General features: G+C 34.8%; 1 protein-coding gene across 2 annotated transcripts; it reads left to right on the plus strand.

The window, feature by feature from the left end:
- Nucleotides 1-8,087: 8,087 nt before the first annotated feature.
- LOC112049122 (band 7 protein AAEL010189) lies at nt 8,088-18,848 on the plus strand (the record flags this gene model as incomplete). 2 transcript variants are annotated; one of them, XM_052890508.1, is given in 6 exon segments in its annotated part: nt 8,088-8,173; nt 8,533-8,642; nt 12,099-12,171; nt 12,534-12,616; nt 13,460-13,719; nt 18,668-18,848. In XM_052890508.1, coding segments are annotated over 6 exon segments (729 nt in total), but the record flags the coding sequence as incomplete, so codon positions are not given.
- Nucleotides 18,849-20,257: the final 1,409 nt, after the last annotated feature.

Consider the following 20,257-nt stretch of genomic DNA (forward strand, 5'->3'; position numbering starts at 1 on the left):
AAGTTTTAATATTTTAAGCATACATAGGGACAGAAGTATGATCACATGTAGTGATCACAAAGACACAGCTAGTGAATACTCTATCATATATTTCAGAAGTTAGTAAAACCGGCTTTAACTTTTTACGACGACGTCACCCAGGTCCGACAAAACACTCTCTACGTACGTTTCACCCCGAAACCGAAAAATCCTCATTAAGTGTTGACTCTACAACGTGCAACGCACGTCGCAACGAGTGTTTAGTCGGACCTGGGAGACGTTGTCGAATGGGTTCGTCGGATTTTGGCGGATGATGGCAAAATAAATAAATTATTATCTATATAAATATATGATACGAGACAGTATTATTGGAAAACGTCGGCGCCGTTAAACGCTTATCATGGCAGTTTAAAGTGCGAGTAATAAGCTTTTACACTAGCCTTTATAACAAGCCGATATAGGTCAACGTGACACTTTGCCTTCAAAGAACTGGGTATGTCTTTACAGATTCATATTAATAAAAATGATTTATTAATAGCTACGTCTCGTAATCTAAGGGTAAGTTTTTATAACTTAAACAAGCTTTCATGATGAACTTCCGCAAAGTAACGCCTGCTTCTATCCAATATTTTTATATGTATATTCTGTTAACACAAAAGTGCTGTTAGTTTGTAAGGTTAAAACTCGAGGACGACTTGGTGGATTTGGACCATTATTTTTTTCATTGTTTTTAAAAAATAACATACATAAAAATGATAAAACAAAAAACTTGAAATAACATGTAGCTATGTTTAAGATTTATCAATATATTAACAGACCTTAAAGCTACTTTAACATAAGGCTTTTATATATATTAAAAGTTTGGCACAATATTCATTATACATTCTGCATTTAAATGTAAGAATTCTCTTCCTCCCACAAAAATATTGTATACCCCGCGGCCTAGCGGAGACAAATGGGTCGTATGTTATAAAAAGTGAAGTCTAGTATATGATAGTTGTACGAAAACATTGCTGGTATGAAAAACAGAGCGTTGTTCAACTGCCCTCACTACAAAAAACATGAAACAAGAGGCTAATCGATGTACGAATACGTCCGCAGCACAAGACTACGTTATTATACGTTCAGCATATATATTTTTTCCTTGTTCTATATGTAAAGAATACAATAAGGAACTTAAGCTTACTTATCCTAATAACTATACAAATCATGCCCACCACATAGAGCTTTGAACCATTACCATTTATTTTGTATATATTGCAATCGTTAATAATTTATTTTCAGTGATAGCCCAGTGGATACGGCCTTTGCCTCCGATACCATAAGGTGTAAGTTCGCATCCGGTCCGGGATATGCACCTCCAACTTAAATATCATTAAGAATATATAGAAAAATAAGAGATTAAATATCACGTGTCTCAAACGATGAAGGTAAAACATCGTGAGGACTATTTGGTCTAACGCCTTTCATTCTGAGGGAAAATTTGAGCTCAGCAGTGAGCCGAATATGGGTTGGAAGAAGGAGGAATCGCTAATAAAACATCTACACACATGTTTGATAAGGTCCATGTTTGTTAAACTACCAAGAACGCTACGAAAGACCACCGACTAAATTCCCCTTTACATCAATGAAAAATCGATACCATATATCGTATCCTTACACACCGATACACGAGCGACGTGACAAATCATATAGGTACCACATTTTATCTGGTAGTAGGTATCGGTCGTGGCTAGATATACGGCTAAAGACGTATCATCAATATGATTTAGCGTTGCGGTAGGATGTCACGTAGTAACCGTCAGAGGCAGGGGCGAGCTAGCTCCGTATCAGCCATATGAATGATACGGGGCCCCGGACTACAGGGGCCCTTTACGCGTAAAAGCAAAATCAAAATGTATTCCACAATCTCAATGAATCTGTTGCTTCCCAAAAAAAATCTGCCTACAGAATTTAACTTCAAAAAGGACAAAAAAAAAAAACAATTTCCCGGGTTTGAACCGTGCGCCCAAAAGTTGGAATCATCCTACTTATGTTAATTCACTGTCATAATTATTTTATGGCAAGCATTTTTGCTTCTTTTTGTGAGAAAATTTTCCCCTTTATTTGGGCCTCTCAACTAATTTTGATCCAAGGCACGCTACGCCACTGATCAGAGATATGGGCACAACTTGTACTTCTTCCAAGTCCAGTTCCAGTCTAAGATGGATGGACGCTTCCTTCCATCTTAGACTGCATCTTCACTTATCAAATGAAATTGCAATCAAGGGTATACCCTTTTTGCCATAAAATGAAAAAAATCAACATTGGTATCTCTATCTATAAATACACGAGTAGGTGTATACTATATATGTTAGACTGAATCTATAACCTCGATCGGATCAAGGGCAATTTACGCCGGTTTCACTGATCCGTGTAATACGAACTACGAATAAAGAAATAAGAAATGTATAAAGCTTATTTTTTTGCTGTAATATTACTTAAACAAATCAAAGCATTACGATATTTATAATTCAGTTATACTAGTATATACAAATGAACGTTTCACTTAGTTCATATATAAACGCTAATCATGGAATTAGCAAGGAAGCTATTATTTTTTTTTTATTTTTCCATTTTTAGTTAGATATTATGTTATAAGTGTAAAAAATAATAAACCTTCTTATTAAATTTTTGCTTAAACCACTACGTTATTTTCTTATGATTAGTACCTCGATACAATCAACGAAACATTTTAAATATACTACTTTAACCTTTACTCGCATAAATCACTCCCCGTTTACCTCTACGAAATATGAACATTCAAAATCTTCTTTGTTTGTGTTGACCCAACTAGATGTAAAGTTCTCATCAATAGAAATTCTCATCAAGCTCAAATATATAAACCATTGACGAGTTCCCTTAACTGTCCCTCGTCTCCATCACCATAATGACAGTCACAACACACCTAGATGTAAAGTTCTCATTAATAGAAATTAATCAAGCCCAAACACAGGGTAGCTAGTGTAAACATTGAGGAGTTCCCTTAACTGTCCCTCGTCTCCATCACTAGGCTAAATCATCCCTAATGATAGTCACAACACATCTAGATGTAAAGTTTTCATCAATACAAATTCATCAAGCCCAAACACAAGGTAGCTACTGTAAACCTGTGAGGAGTTCCCCTAATTAACCCTCGTCTCTATCACCAGACCCCTAATGACAGTCACAACACACCTAGATGTAAAGTTCTCATTAATACAAATTAATCAAGTCCAAACTCAAGGTAACTGCTGTAAATCGATAAGGAACGTCTGTGCTTCGGCTCCATCGTCAGACTGACACCAAACCTTCATTGAATTTTAGTGCTTTAAAATACTTAATGAAAAAATTAACAAACGCACTATTTGTCCTTATAATATTTGAAAGTTCCCCTCGATTTATCCAGGATCCCATGATCACATTTTGATATAATTACAATGGGACCAACTGGAAAACATACCCTCTTAAACGAAAAAAGATTTTTTCCAGGCGTCTTTGAGTAATCCGTGAAAATACATAAAAAAAATTCCGACGAATTGATAACCATCTCCTTTTTTTGAAATCGGTTAACAAACTACTAATTAAACTGCTCATTAAACCTCATTTCGTATTCTTTATAATTCTTGTAATGCTATCTTGTCATTAAACCAATTAAATGTTTTTCTTTGATCGACCTCGTTTACAACTCCCTTTAAACTTTATATTTAGACTTTGAACATTTTATAATTTAACATTGAATCGAGTAAGCGATCTCTATAACAAAATAAAAATATATTAAAGTCAGTCAATAATAGAATAGTGGTAAATGAAAATATCGTAAGGGTTACTCTGAAATATATAGGCTTTCTAATCGATCACCGAGTCATATACTCGTATTTCCTGTCCTATTTCGGCCTAAACGTCAAGACTTTACGCACATTACCGAAAATCGATCAGAAAGACATATATTTATAAAACAACTAATTTAATATTTGAACAGGCGGACTAGCGACTAATAAGCAGCTATGAAAAAGCAAACAAACTATAACTGTAGTTGTGTAGCTTGGATGTCGTTAGGCGACTGATAATCATAGCGATCGATTTTATAACAACCATGCAAATCGAGGTCAAGAATGGACCACACATATAGACAAAAATGACAAACTAGTGGCATATATAGATGCATGTCAGCAAAACCTTTGTTAATAGAATACACAAAGTACTTATATACCATATTCTTATAATATTATTACCTGACGTTTCGAAAATGTTTGTAAAGCAAGCATCATTGAAATAAATTAATTTTGGCTTTTTTTAAGAAGCCTACAAGTATAGATACATATAGTATATGTACATTAATGAAATGTATGTGATCGCATAACTTTCGAACTAACTAAACTAACTTAAAGTAGGGTTGGGGTTAGGTTTGGGTAGGGGTAGGGTAAGGGTAGGATAGGGTAGGGTAGGAGTAGGGTAAGGGTAGGATAGGATAAGGTAGGAGTAAGGTAAGCGTAGGATAGGAGTAGGGTTGGAATAGGGTAGGGTAGGGGTAGTGAAGAAATGCACATAAGTTAAAAAGCGAAGCGGGGCCGCTTATAACAAATAATAATTAATCTGTTACAAAGTTAATTATTTGAATATAATCATAAACGGATTATTTATCTTCTTCATATTAATGGTAACATTTTGTTATATGTTTATATTTAATTTTATGTGGTTATATTTGATGTTCTTTTAGTTGAAATTCGGCTGCGTTACTGGGTACTAGAATTAGTACAATGGCCTATACTTAAATATGCGTACGCAAACACTGTCTGCAAGCTCGTATAACAAGTAAAATATACCCGAGATTTCCTTTTTACTTAATTTATATACGCTCTATATAATCTCTAGACCTCAAAATTGCTATAAAGTTACGGAGTTGTTCCAGTTTAAAAGATATATAGAGAGTATTATATAGGACAGTAACGGCAACGGCACTGCGTCCAAAATTTCATTGTGTGAACTAACAATGCTTAGTATTAGTATTGTTAGGAACTCCATTATTCTACTGCAAACTAGACACAATTTGTGGCTGTTAATTGGCGCAGACTATGTCGCGTTATTAAACGACTTTGAAGAAGGTTTTTGACTGTATGTATGTTCTTCGATATTCCAGTCAATTGCGTACCGATTAGAAAAAAATATATTATAAATTCAAGCCATTTATAAAGATTTGAGGTAGTTCAGGTACCGTCTTCAAACTCATCAGTGGGTAGCACAAATAATGTTATTTTTCACTGTTTAATTTACCGATGAAAATTGTCACACCCTTATCCTATTCATAACTACCATGACTTCATTTCCGAGACGAATATCTTAGTAATCACCGTGATGTATCCTTTAAAAAAGGAGAGCCCGGGACTTGTGATAAACAGGTGTAGGGTTAAGGAATCACTGTCTGTTCCTCGTTGACGCTGCGGCTACTGAAGCGATTTGACTGAAATTTGAAATAGAAATAGATTATATTCTGGATTATCAAATGGGCTACTTTTCATCCCGGAAAAATACATGGTTCCCTCGGGATTCGTGAAAAACTGAATACAACACGGAAATAAATCTAAATATACGATGTACTCAAATAAAAAGCCGGCAGACAACGATCAATTTTGCTTGATAAACTCAACGTTGGAAATTTATCGCAAACGATCAAATTATAGATCAAACCGCAGGATCTGGATAATTTATCAAAGTTACATCTTTGTATTAACGCGTTTATGTGACGTAGGTACATAGGTACTGCATAGTAGTAATAACACAGATTATAAATGCTTTATAGCTTTGAGATTGGGAGTTTCACGGCCTCCGTGGCGCAGTTATCCATGATTATAAAATATCCATGGTTTCCACGGATACTTAAGAAAAACTGAACGCACGGACAGTGTCGTGAACTCGCTAGTCTATATATAAAATACGTGCTGACAAGATAAGACGTGCCTGCAACACTTTTGCTGCCCTCACCGCTTGTACATAAACCGCACCGTGCGTTAGTTTACTTACTCCATTGTTCCTTCCGAGTAGATTTTATCACATCCCCAAACTCCGCGTTGGAATGGGGCGGATCACAATCGAAACTGGTCATAGAATAAGTCGCGAACAGAAGATGTAAAATTAGGACGGAGGATAACGCAAGGGATTAAAATAAATTGTGCGGTCTGAAGACGAAACGAAGTTCTTCTTAGTCTAAATATTTTTAACAATAAAATTCAACCGACTAACATCGTATGTGCTATTTTTTTATCACTTTTAAAGGCGGTGCCAAGCCAGTGGCGTATTAATTAAAGCCGCGGGGAAGAACTGTCTGAAAATTCTAAAACTTTATGATTTCAACGGCTTCAACGGCATATAGTCTTTCAAATAAAAAAAGGATGTCCAAAATTGGTTAAGGAATGACGAATTTATGAGATAACAAACATTAAAAAGAAATTATACGCGTCAAATTGAGAATCTCCTTCTTTTTTTGATGTCGGTTTAAAATAGCGAATTGTATTGAACATGTTCTTTATACAAAAGTCCCATTAACAATAATATGCACAATGCTTTAACTACATATAGTCTCAAGACTCGCTCATTGTCACCCACACCTACATACTGTGTGCCTAGTGGAAGTTTTCAATATTTTCACACTGTTACCATCACGTTGACGTAAACGCAAATTTATATGGAATTGAAACAATTGTGCAGTAGTGCCACTAGATGGCGCTGTTTCAATTCCTTAGAAATTCGCGTTTACGTTACGTGACAGTAACAGTATCAAACTGCCACTAGGCCCTCGGTATAACGCTTTTTCGTTACGTGAAGATTTTTGCCAGTTCACTCAACCGTGAGCTAGCTAGAAGAACATAATTCCAAAAACAAAATAGCGTCGATAACGCCTGAACAAAGAGTATGATATGGCACATGTGTACAGTTATAATACAGAATTAAATTTAATTAATAATTAGTGGCATCACTAACAGCACGTTAGACTAAAAAAAAATTCAATGTGGATATTATTGAGGCCGAGTGTACACTTCTTCATAAAGATATATAACATATTCAATCAATGTGAAATATAAATAATTTATGAAGGAAGTACACAGGTGCAAAACTGGTTATCCAAAGCTTAAGGTGGATGCCGCCAAAGTCTCGCGACTGTTTGAATATTTTATATGCCAGTAAGGAATTGAAGATTGAATTGAACATAATTTTTAGAGGAATACATATAATATTTATAGTTTATATAAATAAAAAAGGCTGTTTGAAATGTTTAAGTATGACCATAACTTTAGAACGACTACACGTTATTGTTACGGCAAGGTTGGTGTAATATAAAAATTATAAATTCAAAATTAGGAGTAGGGTAGGGGTAAGGTTGGATAGGGCTAGAATAGGGTTAGTGTAAGGTAAGAGTAAGGTAGAATAGAGATAGAGAAGAAGTGCACATAATTCAAAGCAAAGCTTGACCCTTTAATCCTTTTGTAAAAGCGTAATATCCCATTTTGCATTAGTTTGTTATACGAGCATCTTAAAGGGATTATCCAGCATTTTCGATGAAAGGTCCTAGGAGGCTTGAATTTTTCCAAATTTCAACCTATTTGGATTAAAAAGAGCCTCTAGTAAAAGTATTTCCAATTAGGTATATCGCGTTAAGCTATGGAATAAATTAATTATATATTTTTTTACTGACGATTTATTTAATATTTTTTTTTGTACTTAATTTTTCTGCAAGCGCTTGCTCGTAAGCGCTTGTCGTCTAATGTTAACGGTAACGTTAACGGATTATCATTCGGAAAATATTATTGTAATTTAAGTGTGAAAGAGAAATCTTAACAAATAGAATATAATAATACAAAAACACAATTTTAATGACTTAATTAAGTCAACGACGAGTATATTCGAGTACTTTTGAATAAATACGGCTATTTTAATAACTTACCGACATTTATCTTTCACCCGTATCTGTATATTAAAAAAAAATAAGTGGTTGCTATTTGTTCAACGTCTAAGACAACTTTTACAAAAAGATGCTTCGCTAGCGATTTTCCTTTTATTCTTTGATGCTCACAGCTTCCTGGCAGTAAACTCCCTTCTTTCATTACGAACAGACGTGTATAAATCGCAACCCTGGCGCGCTATTCCGATTCCACAACAATGGTAGTCGCGGAGTCATCTAGTGAGTATGATTAATACATATTCCAAAAGTGAAAAACAAATATGGTCAAGTCAGTAAATATGGTTAAACTGAAACTGATATTCGAAATGTCATATTTAATTTCCCATGTGAATTCCTAATGACCTGATGGCCTACTGTTGTTTGGTGGTTTAGGTCAGTCGTCAATGGCTGACCCGTGGTGTGTGACGTGTTCATAATTATTGTACGATCATTTTTACGAATATCAACTATGGCCACTTTTATCGAAATGTCTAGCCGGCAGCAACTAAACCCGAATATAATAGGATGTAAATATAAAATATTTTATTATGTTTTTGCGTTAATATTGTTTATTATATGATTGTTTTGTTTCTTCGAAGCCAACGAAGACAGTGACTCCGAATCCAAAACATGTGGGAAGATCCTGGTGGTACTGTCCTGGATAGTGGTACTCGCTACGATGCCGTTTTCGCTTTTCGTGTGTTTTAAGGTACGCTTCATGTAATTTCAGTGAACATTTCTTAACAAAACCTCTGCCAAATATTTGGAACAAATTTCACGCTACAGTGAACGGGAACGTATTTCGAAAGCCCTTTGTTCGAGATCTTTTAAGAGTAACTGAAATTGTAGCACAATTCAACGACACAACTTTAATTCATAGTAATATTTATTTATATTTCTTAAACATCTCAGGAGTATTATGCTATTGAACGCTTTGCGATATATTTAACTTTTTAAAATTCCTAGCATCTTTTCCTTCAAAGCAAATAGTATTTTCACAATTATTTGATGAAGAAAATTAAATTATAAATATGCTGTAATATGATGTTGCGATAATTTCGACCTGCTAAAGCGAAATATTTCAGGAAATGACTATCAATTATTATAGGAACTTGAGCTAACTTATCTTTATAACTATACAAATCATCCTAACGTATTATCCTGTATTATCACGCTCCTTCTTGTCTTGTCAGAATTATTGTATGTTTGGCGCAATTTCTATTATTTATTTATTATATATTGTATATTATATATTATATATTTCTATTTGCGTGGTATCTCCAGTTTTTGTGTATGTAATATGTGAACTACGTTGTTTAAATACAATAGTTTATCATTAGTACTACAACGAGGATAGTAAGGCCATGCTTTTGCCTGAATTTAAGACGATATTAAAACCAACACAGTTTATTTTGTAGCCGGCGCGATACTTACTCTCCTTGCGTAGCGTCCTTGCGTAGCATTGAGCTACGTGCTAGCAAGCCGTAGCAAATGAAACCGGTGGAAGCGAATTATTATGTACATCATACTCATATTGTTATAAGATCTTGGATTAGAAATATACACTCTCATTTTTAATTATTTATTAGTTATTATAAGTTATTTATATATATAAATGAATCCATATATCCCTTGGTCAGGCCATCACGTGTGAACGGCTGGTCGATGTCACTATTTTTTTTCTATATGTTTGTCAGGAGAAGGTTCTTATGACAGAAAAAAATTAAAAAATTGCTCGGAAAATTAGAAATAGGGGTAGGGTAGGGGTGTGGTAGGGGTAGGGTAGGGGTATTGGTAGGGTATGGGTAGGCTAGGGTATGGGTAGGGTAGGGGTATGGTAGGGGTAGGGTAGTAGTAAGAAATAAATGATAGATAATATTCACAGTGACACAACGCATATAATTTTTGCGCAAAGTATCAGCTTGTCTATCCAACTGTGGCAAGAATACTAGCAGTTTTTCCGCGTTTTAGTTATTAAGATAACTTAGCTTAAGATCCCTGTGTATACCCCTAAACCGTGCCAACTTTCATTTGTATTTATTAAAAAAAAAAGTTGTAGATTTTGATTTCCTTGCGCGTCGCAAGTTTAAGCTAGGTTTTGACGGCCTCCGTGGCGCAGTGGTACGCGCGGTGGATGTCGTCAAAAAAAAATAGATACCTGTACCCCTTCCTGAGAAAAAGGGGTCTTGACAGACAGACGGACAACGAAGTGATCCTATAAGGGTTCCGATTTTCGGGACCCTAAAAACAAACTAACATCCAAAATCTTAATTTGCATGCTTTTCTAAATAAAAAACTGTGAACAGTATGCCGTGCTACTATGAGTATTATGCATACTCAGCTCCTTAGGGCACCTGGTCTTTCAAGCGCTTGACGATAACAATAAGGAATATTCATTTTTAAATTACTTAATATATAGCGAAACCCACGACGTCGTCTGCGTGGTTACCCTAAACCATGACATTTATTCTAATATACCTACGTATAAATCCTTTTTTTGACTCACTCTATCTATTGTTAAAAATCGCAATAAAATTTAATGCATACTTTAAAAGATCTAAGCGTACAAATTCGTTTTAAAAATAAGGACAATCACGACATATAGGTAAGATTATTTCAATACATAAATAAGGTGGTAAAGTTGCGAGAAAGAAAAGTAAAATACGAACGAGATTTTATATCACTGGAGAATAATTTACGCGACTGACTGCGAATTCACACTTATTCATAGTCATCCATGCATTAATTTACAGCAAAATTCCCATGACCTCTTATAGAACACGAAAATAGGTCAATAATTGAGTAAAATACGACGGGATGTAGCATCTAGTATACCTGAAACGTACCACCCTCTTGACCCACATTAGGAGGTAGGGTTTTGACTGGCTTATGAGCTCAGTCACTTCAATAACTTTAGCATCCAATTTTGCATATATACGATCTGCAGGCTAACTTTGACGTATTTTATTGACATGTATGAAATTTAGATTCTGTGTAATAAATGTCACCCGGTGCCTGCTGACAAGCCTTCGTAGATATCATACAGTAGGTAGATGACATTTCTCAGTTGATTTGATTATTTAAAATTTCTAAAAAGTTATTATAAAACGTTTTTAATGAAGACTTTAGATCATCATCATCATTATCAACCCATATTCGGCTCACTGCTTTACTCGAGTCTTCTCTTAGAATAAGAGGGGTTAGGCCAATAGTCCACCACGCTGGCCCTATGCGTATTTGCAGACTTCACATACGCAGAGAATTAAGAAAATTCTCTGGTATGCAGGTTTCCTCACGATGTTTTTCCTTCATCGTTTGAGACACTTGATATTTAATTTCCTAAAATGCACACAACTGAAAAGTTGGAGGCGCATGCCCCGAACCGGATTCGAAACCACACCCTCCGAAATCGGAAGCAGAGGTCATATCGGGCCGTGATAGTCCAGTGGATATGACCTCTGCCTCCGATTCCAGAGTTTAAGACTAAATTAGTGAATGGACCAAATATTAACATTACGAAAGAATATCCGTGTATTAAAAACTAGCAGGTGCCCGCAATTTCGTTCGCGAAATTCTGTTTTTCATCCCGAGGGAACCATGAACTTTTTCGCGATTAAACGTCACGTTATGCCCTTTCTCCAAGGTCCCATGTATTTCTGCATCAAAATTCATCAAAATAGGTTCAGTGGTTTTTAGCCGTAAAAAGGTAACAGACGGATTTAATTTCGCAATTTATGACTAACGGATGCCCGCAATTTCATTCACGTGATATTTTGTACAAATCTGGCGAGATCTTAGCGTGATGAAAAGTATACTATAGCCCAGGAGTATGAAGAATAATTGTACCAAGTTTCGTTAATATCCGTCGAGTTGTTTTTGTTTCTATAAAGAACATACAGACAGACAGACAGACAGACAAAAATTTTACTGATTGCATTTTTGGCATCAGTATCGACCACTAATCACTCCCTGATAGTTATTTTGGAAATATATTTCATGTACAGAATTGACCTCTATAAAGATTTATTATAAGTATAGATTATTTTATCCTTTTACTATTTTATATTTTTATCATTTTTACTTATTACATAAGAACATCTTTTTAACGTATAGTAATATTTCTTGTGAATGATGATTCTGATTCTGATTCTTATCATACTCGTAGGTCGTTCAAGAATACGAGAGGGCTGTAATATTTCGATTGGGACGACTACTATCCGGTGGTGCTAAGGGACCTGGTAAATAAACCAATTTTTTTATATTTCTTTCACAATTATATGATTGCTAAATTATAAAAAAATATACAAAATTAAAAGATCGAGTTTATATTATAGTGAAAGGATTTGAATGATATTTTTTTGTGACTGTGATGACAGATATTGATGAAACTAAAACTAGCATTATGTTCATAATTTTAAAAGAAAAATGTCGTTAGTGACAATTATTAACTATCGGATAACATGTGAATAATATGTATATAAAATCCAACCCTCACGCATAATCTGTTCTTAGCGGACGTATACTAATACTATATACTATAATTATTTAATATAATAATGTGTAATATAGTAGTGTAGATTAAAAAGCCGCTGATTTTCAGGTATTTTCTTCATACTACCCTGCATTGACACTTACGCTCGCGTAGACCTTCGAACACGCACCTACGATGTCCCCCCTCAGGAGGTAGGTGACATTAATTGTTTTCGTCATATCACTAGCGTGCCTTGAAGGGGCCTTGTATCAAAATTAGTTGGGAGCCCAAATGAAGGGTAAGGATTTCTCATAAAAGAAGCTAAAATGCTCGTTTAAACCGAATATGACAATGACTTAACCTATTTAGAATGTTTCCAACTTTTGGGCGTACGCTAATCCAGGGAAAAAAGAGATTTTGGTTTACCTACATTTTACTCATTTTTGCTTCCACACGTAAAGGGTTCCTTGTACTTCAGGGGCCCCGTATCTTTGAAACGGCTCATACGGCGATAGTTACGCCCCTGTAGCTACACCAGTTTATGAAAAAATAGTGTACTTTAGACTACATGACTGAAAAAAACTTCTCTCTCTCTACAGTAACATACAAAATGTAACTGTCTCTCCTTCTATCTTCTCTTATCTATATTCCCCTCTCAACGTTCATCTCCGCGATCACACTTTTTGAAATTCACCAGCTTACTTTCCAAATCAAGCGTGCGTAAAAAAGTTTTACTTCAAAAATAATAAGTATTTGTAATTTAAATAGCTTCTGATATAGCAATAATCCATCAAGAATTCTAAGCTATCTAGGCCCTTAACAGCAATATTATAGGTCCTAAATAGTCCGAACAGAGCCTAACTTGCCTGAAATAACACTTGGTTTGTATGGGTTCTTAAATATCGTTCTTAAGTAATAAAATTATATACGAGAAGTGATTGTTATATCTAGATATTGTTATATGTAGATTAAAAATTAATTAATCAAACAATCACATCATTCACTTCGCTGCTAGAATCTCTGTAACTTAGTACTAAAACATTAACTGTTCGCAGGTGCTTACTAAGGACTCTGTAACGGTGTCCGTCGATGCAGTCGTCTACTACCGCGTACATAATGCTACAATTTCTATCGCCAACGTTGAAAACGCGCACCATTCAACCCGACTGTTGGCCCAAACAACTCTCCGCAATACAATGGGAACACGACCTCTTCACGAGATCCTTAGCGAGCGCGAAACGATCTCAGGGAATATGCAAATTTCACTCGACGAAGCGACCGAGGCTTGGGGAATTAAAGTGGAGAGGGTGGAAATGTAAGTAACATTATAATTTTCACACAACAACTTGGCAGTCTCATCTGTAGTTTTGTTGCCAAAATTGGAGCGGGCTTTCACTGTGTCGAACAAGTTTGGTATTCTAGTGGCAGAGCGATCGAATCCAATGGTTTCAATTTCGTGGCCAATTCGATTCCGGTATTGTTTATTTATTTTTTTATTTTATTAATTGTACGAGATCTGTTATTTGGGAACTTGTTTTCACTACTGTACTGTAATAAGTGGTCCACAATCTTGACAAAAATACCCGCATACAACAATGAGTTGTTTAATAGATGACCAGCAAATAAAGCAAAAGAAAACAGTCAAAAAGTCTAGTTCAAAAAATAAATGATCGTAGGACAGCTATAAAAAATATTATACTTGATGGTTTGTCGGTGTACATTGCATACTGATGGAAGAAGCTTGAAAGATGAAATGAAAGTCGAGGAAATCACTTCTACGGTCGACGAAAATATTCCAAAGCAAATTATTTTTTTTAGGATTGGTAGGACTTGATATATCTACTACCAACAATTTCCGCAGTGTCATAGTATACTTAGATTCTCGAGAATCCGCTACGGAATAAAAACAGGCTGACAGAAAACAAAGATTTTTTCAGATCAAACTCCGGCACAGCAATAATTACTTAAAAGCCTAACATTACTATTAAATATAAACACGGAACTCCTAAAATTATAAAACTGACAAAAAACTACATGCAGTAAGCCCCGACTTAACACCGAAAATTATAACATACCAAGTAATAAAAAACTGTCAGAGTTTACGGAGTCAAAAATCACGCTTTACATTTTTTACATTAATGCTCAAAGCATACGCAAGGAAGCTATTTCAATTAATAAGGATGATGACTAGGTTTGAATATATTGATTTTTATAATACATTCGGGTAAATAAGGTCAATTTTAACTGATTTATACATAAAAAGCAAAGATTGTCTGGATATTTGCAAAATAAATAAGATTATAAAATTTCAAAATCTATAAAAAAAATGTATCGTAATTAGATGAAAATTCATACAGTTTTAGCTTCCTTACATTAAATGTGACATTTTTCAATAAATGAACTATAAACATAAACGCACAAATAACAAAGATATTAGTAATTTTGTTTGAACGCCCATACAAACCTAACGATCAGCGAGCCAACGACGTCACTAAATCGTGCCATTTTGTATGGAGCGTTTTTCAGGGATCCGCGGCAGCGCCGCAAATCTGACCCTTTAAATCCCTGTAGCTCCGAGAGTAATGATCGCAGATACCCTGTTACTTTTACAAAATTGCTTTGCTATTTGTATACTCTTAATTTATATACAATTTAAAAAACTGTCATCATCCCTATTCGACGAGCTCCATATACAACACAAACACAGCACCATCGTTCCTAAACATCATACATGTGATTTTATTAACAGAAACTTGAATAAATACAAACTGCTTTGCAACTACAAATTCCAAACTACACGCAGTACCTACTACAACTGCAGATTTAATTTACGGGAGGTGAAGTGTCAGCTTACGTTCACAACAACATAAATTCAAGCCTTTTAGAATCAACGTACTCTGGAGGAAGTAATTAATTGTGGGCGCGACTCGATAAATATGCGACTGACATAGGAGTTTTCCACAGTCTGGGACACACGAACTTTCAGAATTCTAGATGTAGATATAAATCTCAACTTCAAGGAAAAGCTAGAGCCATTGTCTGGAGATTTTACATAGACTTGTTAACAAAGGATAAAAAGACCAAATAATACTAGGAACTCATTAAAGTTGCAATAAATTTACTTAACATAAATAAATTAACATTAACTCAACTTTCTCTTATAACTTAGGTGCTTACTTTGTGTGAAAGGGGACTTGTGTGTAAAAGGAGTAGATAATAACTAATAAGTTTACGAATGATGGATACGAATGTATATTGACATAATTATTTTGCCGACTCCACTTAAGTGCCATAAAGTAAAGAAGATAGATGGTGGTGATATCAGCCACAAAAACATATCAAAAAATACTTAGGCCTAAGATTGGACAGCTATCTTAACTAAAATATTCAGAATGAACACCTAAGGAGCAAAACTGACAGCAAAGTCTTGCACTATCAGAAATCAAAAATGATATTTTTGATCTTACACAGTGTACCCTAATTAAACCATACCTAATATATTGTATTGAGGTATGGGGAAGCGAAACTGCTGAAAAAAAAACTCCAAAAGCTGTATTAATTCTAAAACTCTTTATTTATACTAAATTATGAATATCCTCCTACTATGTGCACGTATATACGTAATCTTTAAACAACAAACAAATGTACAATATAGAATGAAGCAGCTGTTTTCAGAAGATACTCCAAAATAATTTTCAAGTCTGGTTACCAATACAAAAATTCTCTAGATACTTTGTTTAAATTGTAATAATATCAAGTAAGTATCCATATTCACGTCTAACATACCTCTAATAACGATACCTTTGACTCTAGATTTATAAATATAACATGATAGCCAGATCACTACTTATACCATTATCTAATCAATAATTCGTGTTATTGGCAGTAAATGCATCGGAAAATGTGAAGCACGATTAAACCCACTGTACACTGACGATTGCTCACGACGAAGGTATTTCTATAGGCGCTGAAACTTTATTAAAAGTGTTCCTGTTTGTAGAAACTACACTATGGCGTCACTATAAAATCGATTCTTATAGTGTTTATAGTAGCTGCAGCTTTATTGAAACTGCTCTTATTTTTTTAAACTACGTGTTGTGAATAATAAATAATAAATAAATATACTTAAACAATACACATCACTATCTAGCCCCAAAGTAAGCATACAGAGTAGCTTGTGTTATGGGTGCTAAGATAGTTGATATTATAATATACAATTATATACTATATATAAATACTTATATAATGTATAAATACACACAGACACTGGAAAACACCCATGCTCATCACACAAATATTTTCCAGTTGTGGGAATCGAACCCACGGCCGTGGATGCAGAAGGCAGGGTCACTACCCACTGCGCCACGCGGCCGTCGAATATAACATCGATTCTGATATAATAGTCTATATAGTCGCTGTGAGTACTAATACTGCTCCTATTGATTGAAATTACATGCTGTGATAATAAAATGAATTCTGATGGTCTATATAATGGCTGCAGGTTTATTAAAACTGCTCCTATTTGTTGAAACTACAATATATTTTCACTACAAAAACGTTCCTCATAGTTTAGATAGTCGCAGCAACTTTATTAAAACTGCAAGCAACTTCTATTTGTTGGAACTACATGCTGTCATTATGATATCGATTTTAATAGTGTAAGATCCAAATCAGAAACGATCGATCTGCTTATTGAAGGAAAGTGTTTTAAATCTATTTTAGTTTCATGAAAAGTTCTTGATTTAGAAATTTCTAACAAAACTTTTACTAGTAATAATCGTTTAATAACTGTTATTATAGTGTAAATTAATTTACAAATATAAATGCTAGAGTGATTGAAGACTTTCCGGCTTGCAAAATCGTTAAAAAATGTTGTGTTTCCGATTATTTCTTAAAAAAAAATACAAAAATACAATGATTTTATTTTGCAACTTTGTAACCTTCCAGTTAGATTCGGTTAGAATAAAATCGCCAAATTTTAGAAATGCATGCATGTTATTAACTAACCCACCCTACAAATAGTATAACGTACTGGTTGAGTATTTCTGACTTTTTTTGGTTTTGCTTTAAGTGATACTTACCATCCACTGAGGGTGGTACCATAGAGGGTTCATACTTGGTGGATATAATCAGAAGCATTAAAGTTTCCTCCCTCAGGCTTACTTGACGTGCTCAAGTAAATCCGAAGATTTCCTTTTTGGCTCCCCATCTATGTAGCTTCAGCCTTCAGCATTACCGACATTTATAAAGGTTCCAGCAGTCACTCGACACGCTATCGTCGATGGTTCGATGTATGACGTACGTCGAAACAAAGTATCATTCATTGTAAGCTTAGAGCTGAGCCTAATACTTGTTCAATATTGCTTATATATTTATAACAATTACGGTTGCTTATTTAGGAGTTTTTTAGTATTTAAAAAAATATTTATAATAATGCTAATATTTATATTATTTTATTACCAGGTATAATTTAATGCACTACTTATTATAACAATTTACCTAACTTTTTTTTAAAAGATATATTTTTGTTATATATATTTATATTAAAATATCACCTAACTAATACTAATTAGATATGATTTAACATGGATTTAAATTAAACATAATAACCTTAGAACACAAATAAACCGAAATCCCTAAATTTCAGTCGCTCCATAATTCTATATAATATATTGAATGGTTTTATGACTTCTTACAAACTTAAAATATCTGAAAAAAAATACAAATTTTCCTCGAATGGTCTTTAAAGTTAAATTAATTAAAATAGAAAAATCATAATACGACTCTTGAATATAAACAAAAAGTATACAAAGTTTGTTTTTGTTATTAACATTAAGAGATTTACCACATCACATTCTTGGGAATTACTTGAAGTATTTTAAAACTATCTTATTACATATTGAGATACCTATTGTAAGCCACGTAAGAATATTAAAAATATTCAAGGCTCTCTTTCATATGGTTCTTTCAAAAACGGCTTAAATTAAAACTACACCGGCTTCGCACAATCTTCAAACTAATCAGCAGGTAGAACATAATAATAATATGTTGTTATTTACACTTTTTAGTTTAGTGGGCAAGTTTTTAGATTTTGAAGTCGGTTGTATTTTTTTATTAAAATTCTTTTGTGATTTTGAAGACGGTTGAATTTTTTTGTTAAAGAGATTTTATTTTATAATTACTTCTTAATCGCACTGTTTATTGAGCCCAAAAAAAACTTCTATAACAAATAACTATGGTTGATTGTTTGAACGCCAAAACAGCAAGGATGTGCGTCTGCCTGTGCAATTGCAACGCGCGATGGCAGCTGAGGCCGAGGCAGCAAGGGAGGCACGTGCTAAGGTCATCGCCGCTGAAGGAGAGCAGAAAGCCTCCAGAGCGCTCCGAGAAGCTTCTGAAGTAATTGGTGATAGTCCCGCTGCTCTGCAACTACGTTACCTGCAGGTACCTGATTCGCAAGAAGCTGTTTTCTTATACAGTCGACAATACATTAAGTGTTTTATTTCAAGAAACCAAAGTTAGCGTTACTTTTCATTTATAAAATCACATTAATATTATAAAGGCGAAAGTTTGTGTGTGTGTATGTGTAAGTATGTTTGCGCTGCGGCTACTAAAGCGATTTAGCTGAAATTTGGAACAGAAATAGATTTTACTATGGATTAGCACATTGGCTACTTTTCATCCGGGAAAAATCCATGGTTCCGCCGGTATTCGTGAAAAACTGAATTCAACACTAAACTGGAAATAAATCTAAATATACAATTACGAGTCTTAAATGAAAAGCCGACAGACAGCGATCAATTTTGCTTGATAACTCAACGTTGGAACTTTATCGCAAACGATCAAATTATAGATCAAACCACAGGATCAAGATAATTTATCAAAGTTACAACTTTGTAATAACGCGGTCATGTGACGTAGGTACATAGGTACTGCATAGTAGTAATAACTCAGATTAATTATGTTCGTTTATAGTTTTGAGATTGGGAGTTTGAAGCCCTCGTGGCGCAGTGGTATGCGCAGTGGATTTACAAGACGGAGGTCCTGGGTCGATCCCCGGCTAGGCCGCGATTTAGGTTTTCTTAATTGGTCTAGGTCTGGCTGGTGGGAGGCTTCGGCCGTAGCTAGTTACCGGCAAAGACGTACCGCCAAGCGATTTAGAGTTACGGTACGACGTCGTGTAGAAACCGAAAGGAGTGTGGATTTTTATCCACCTCCTAACAAGTTAGCCCGCTTCCATCTTAGATCGCATCAACCCTTACCATCAGTTGAGATTGCAGTGAAGGGCTAACTAGTAAAGAAAAAAGAAAGTAACACTATCCAATAAAATAAACGAGGTCAAATTTAGCGCTAAGCCTAAAGTTTGTTATGTATCTGTAGAATTTACTAAAATTCTATAAAAGAAGAGTCTTAACCTTTTATTTGTGAATCCCAGTTTGAAAAATAAAGCCATGAACGGATAACCGGTCTGAGTAATTTATCAATTTAAGCTTACTAAAATCCGCAGGCGAACCAAAGTCACTGAAATAGCTCCGCCAGTCGCGACGCTGAAGTAGCAATGGGCAGGTCACATAGTTCGAAGGTCCCAAGGTGCTGAAATGGCGACGGAAAGCGCAGTGTTAGTCGAACCCCTCACTATGTGGACAGAGATTATCAAGCGAGTTGTAGGGAGTCGCTAGATGCTGGCGGCCCGAGATCGTTGCGCTTGGAAGTCCATGCAAGAGACCAATTTCCAGCAGTAGACGTCGATCTTGAAAAAAAATTAGGAACTTGAAAATTTGAGGCACTAGTGAACAATCCGCCACAAGGAGCAAAATTTATCGCGATTTTACAAACACATAGTTATGCAATTA

Source organism: Bicyclus anynana, chromosome Z (assembly GCF_947172395.1).
Source record: "Bicyclus anynana chromosome Z, ilBicAnyn1.1, whole genome shotgun sequence".
Taxonomy (NCBI): domain Eukaryota; kingdom Metazoa; phylum Arthropoda; class Insecta; order Lepidoptera; family Nymphalidae; genus Bicyclus; species Bicyclus anynana.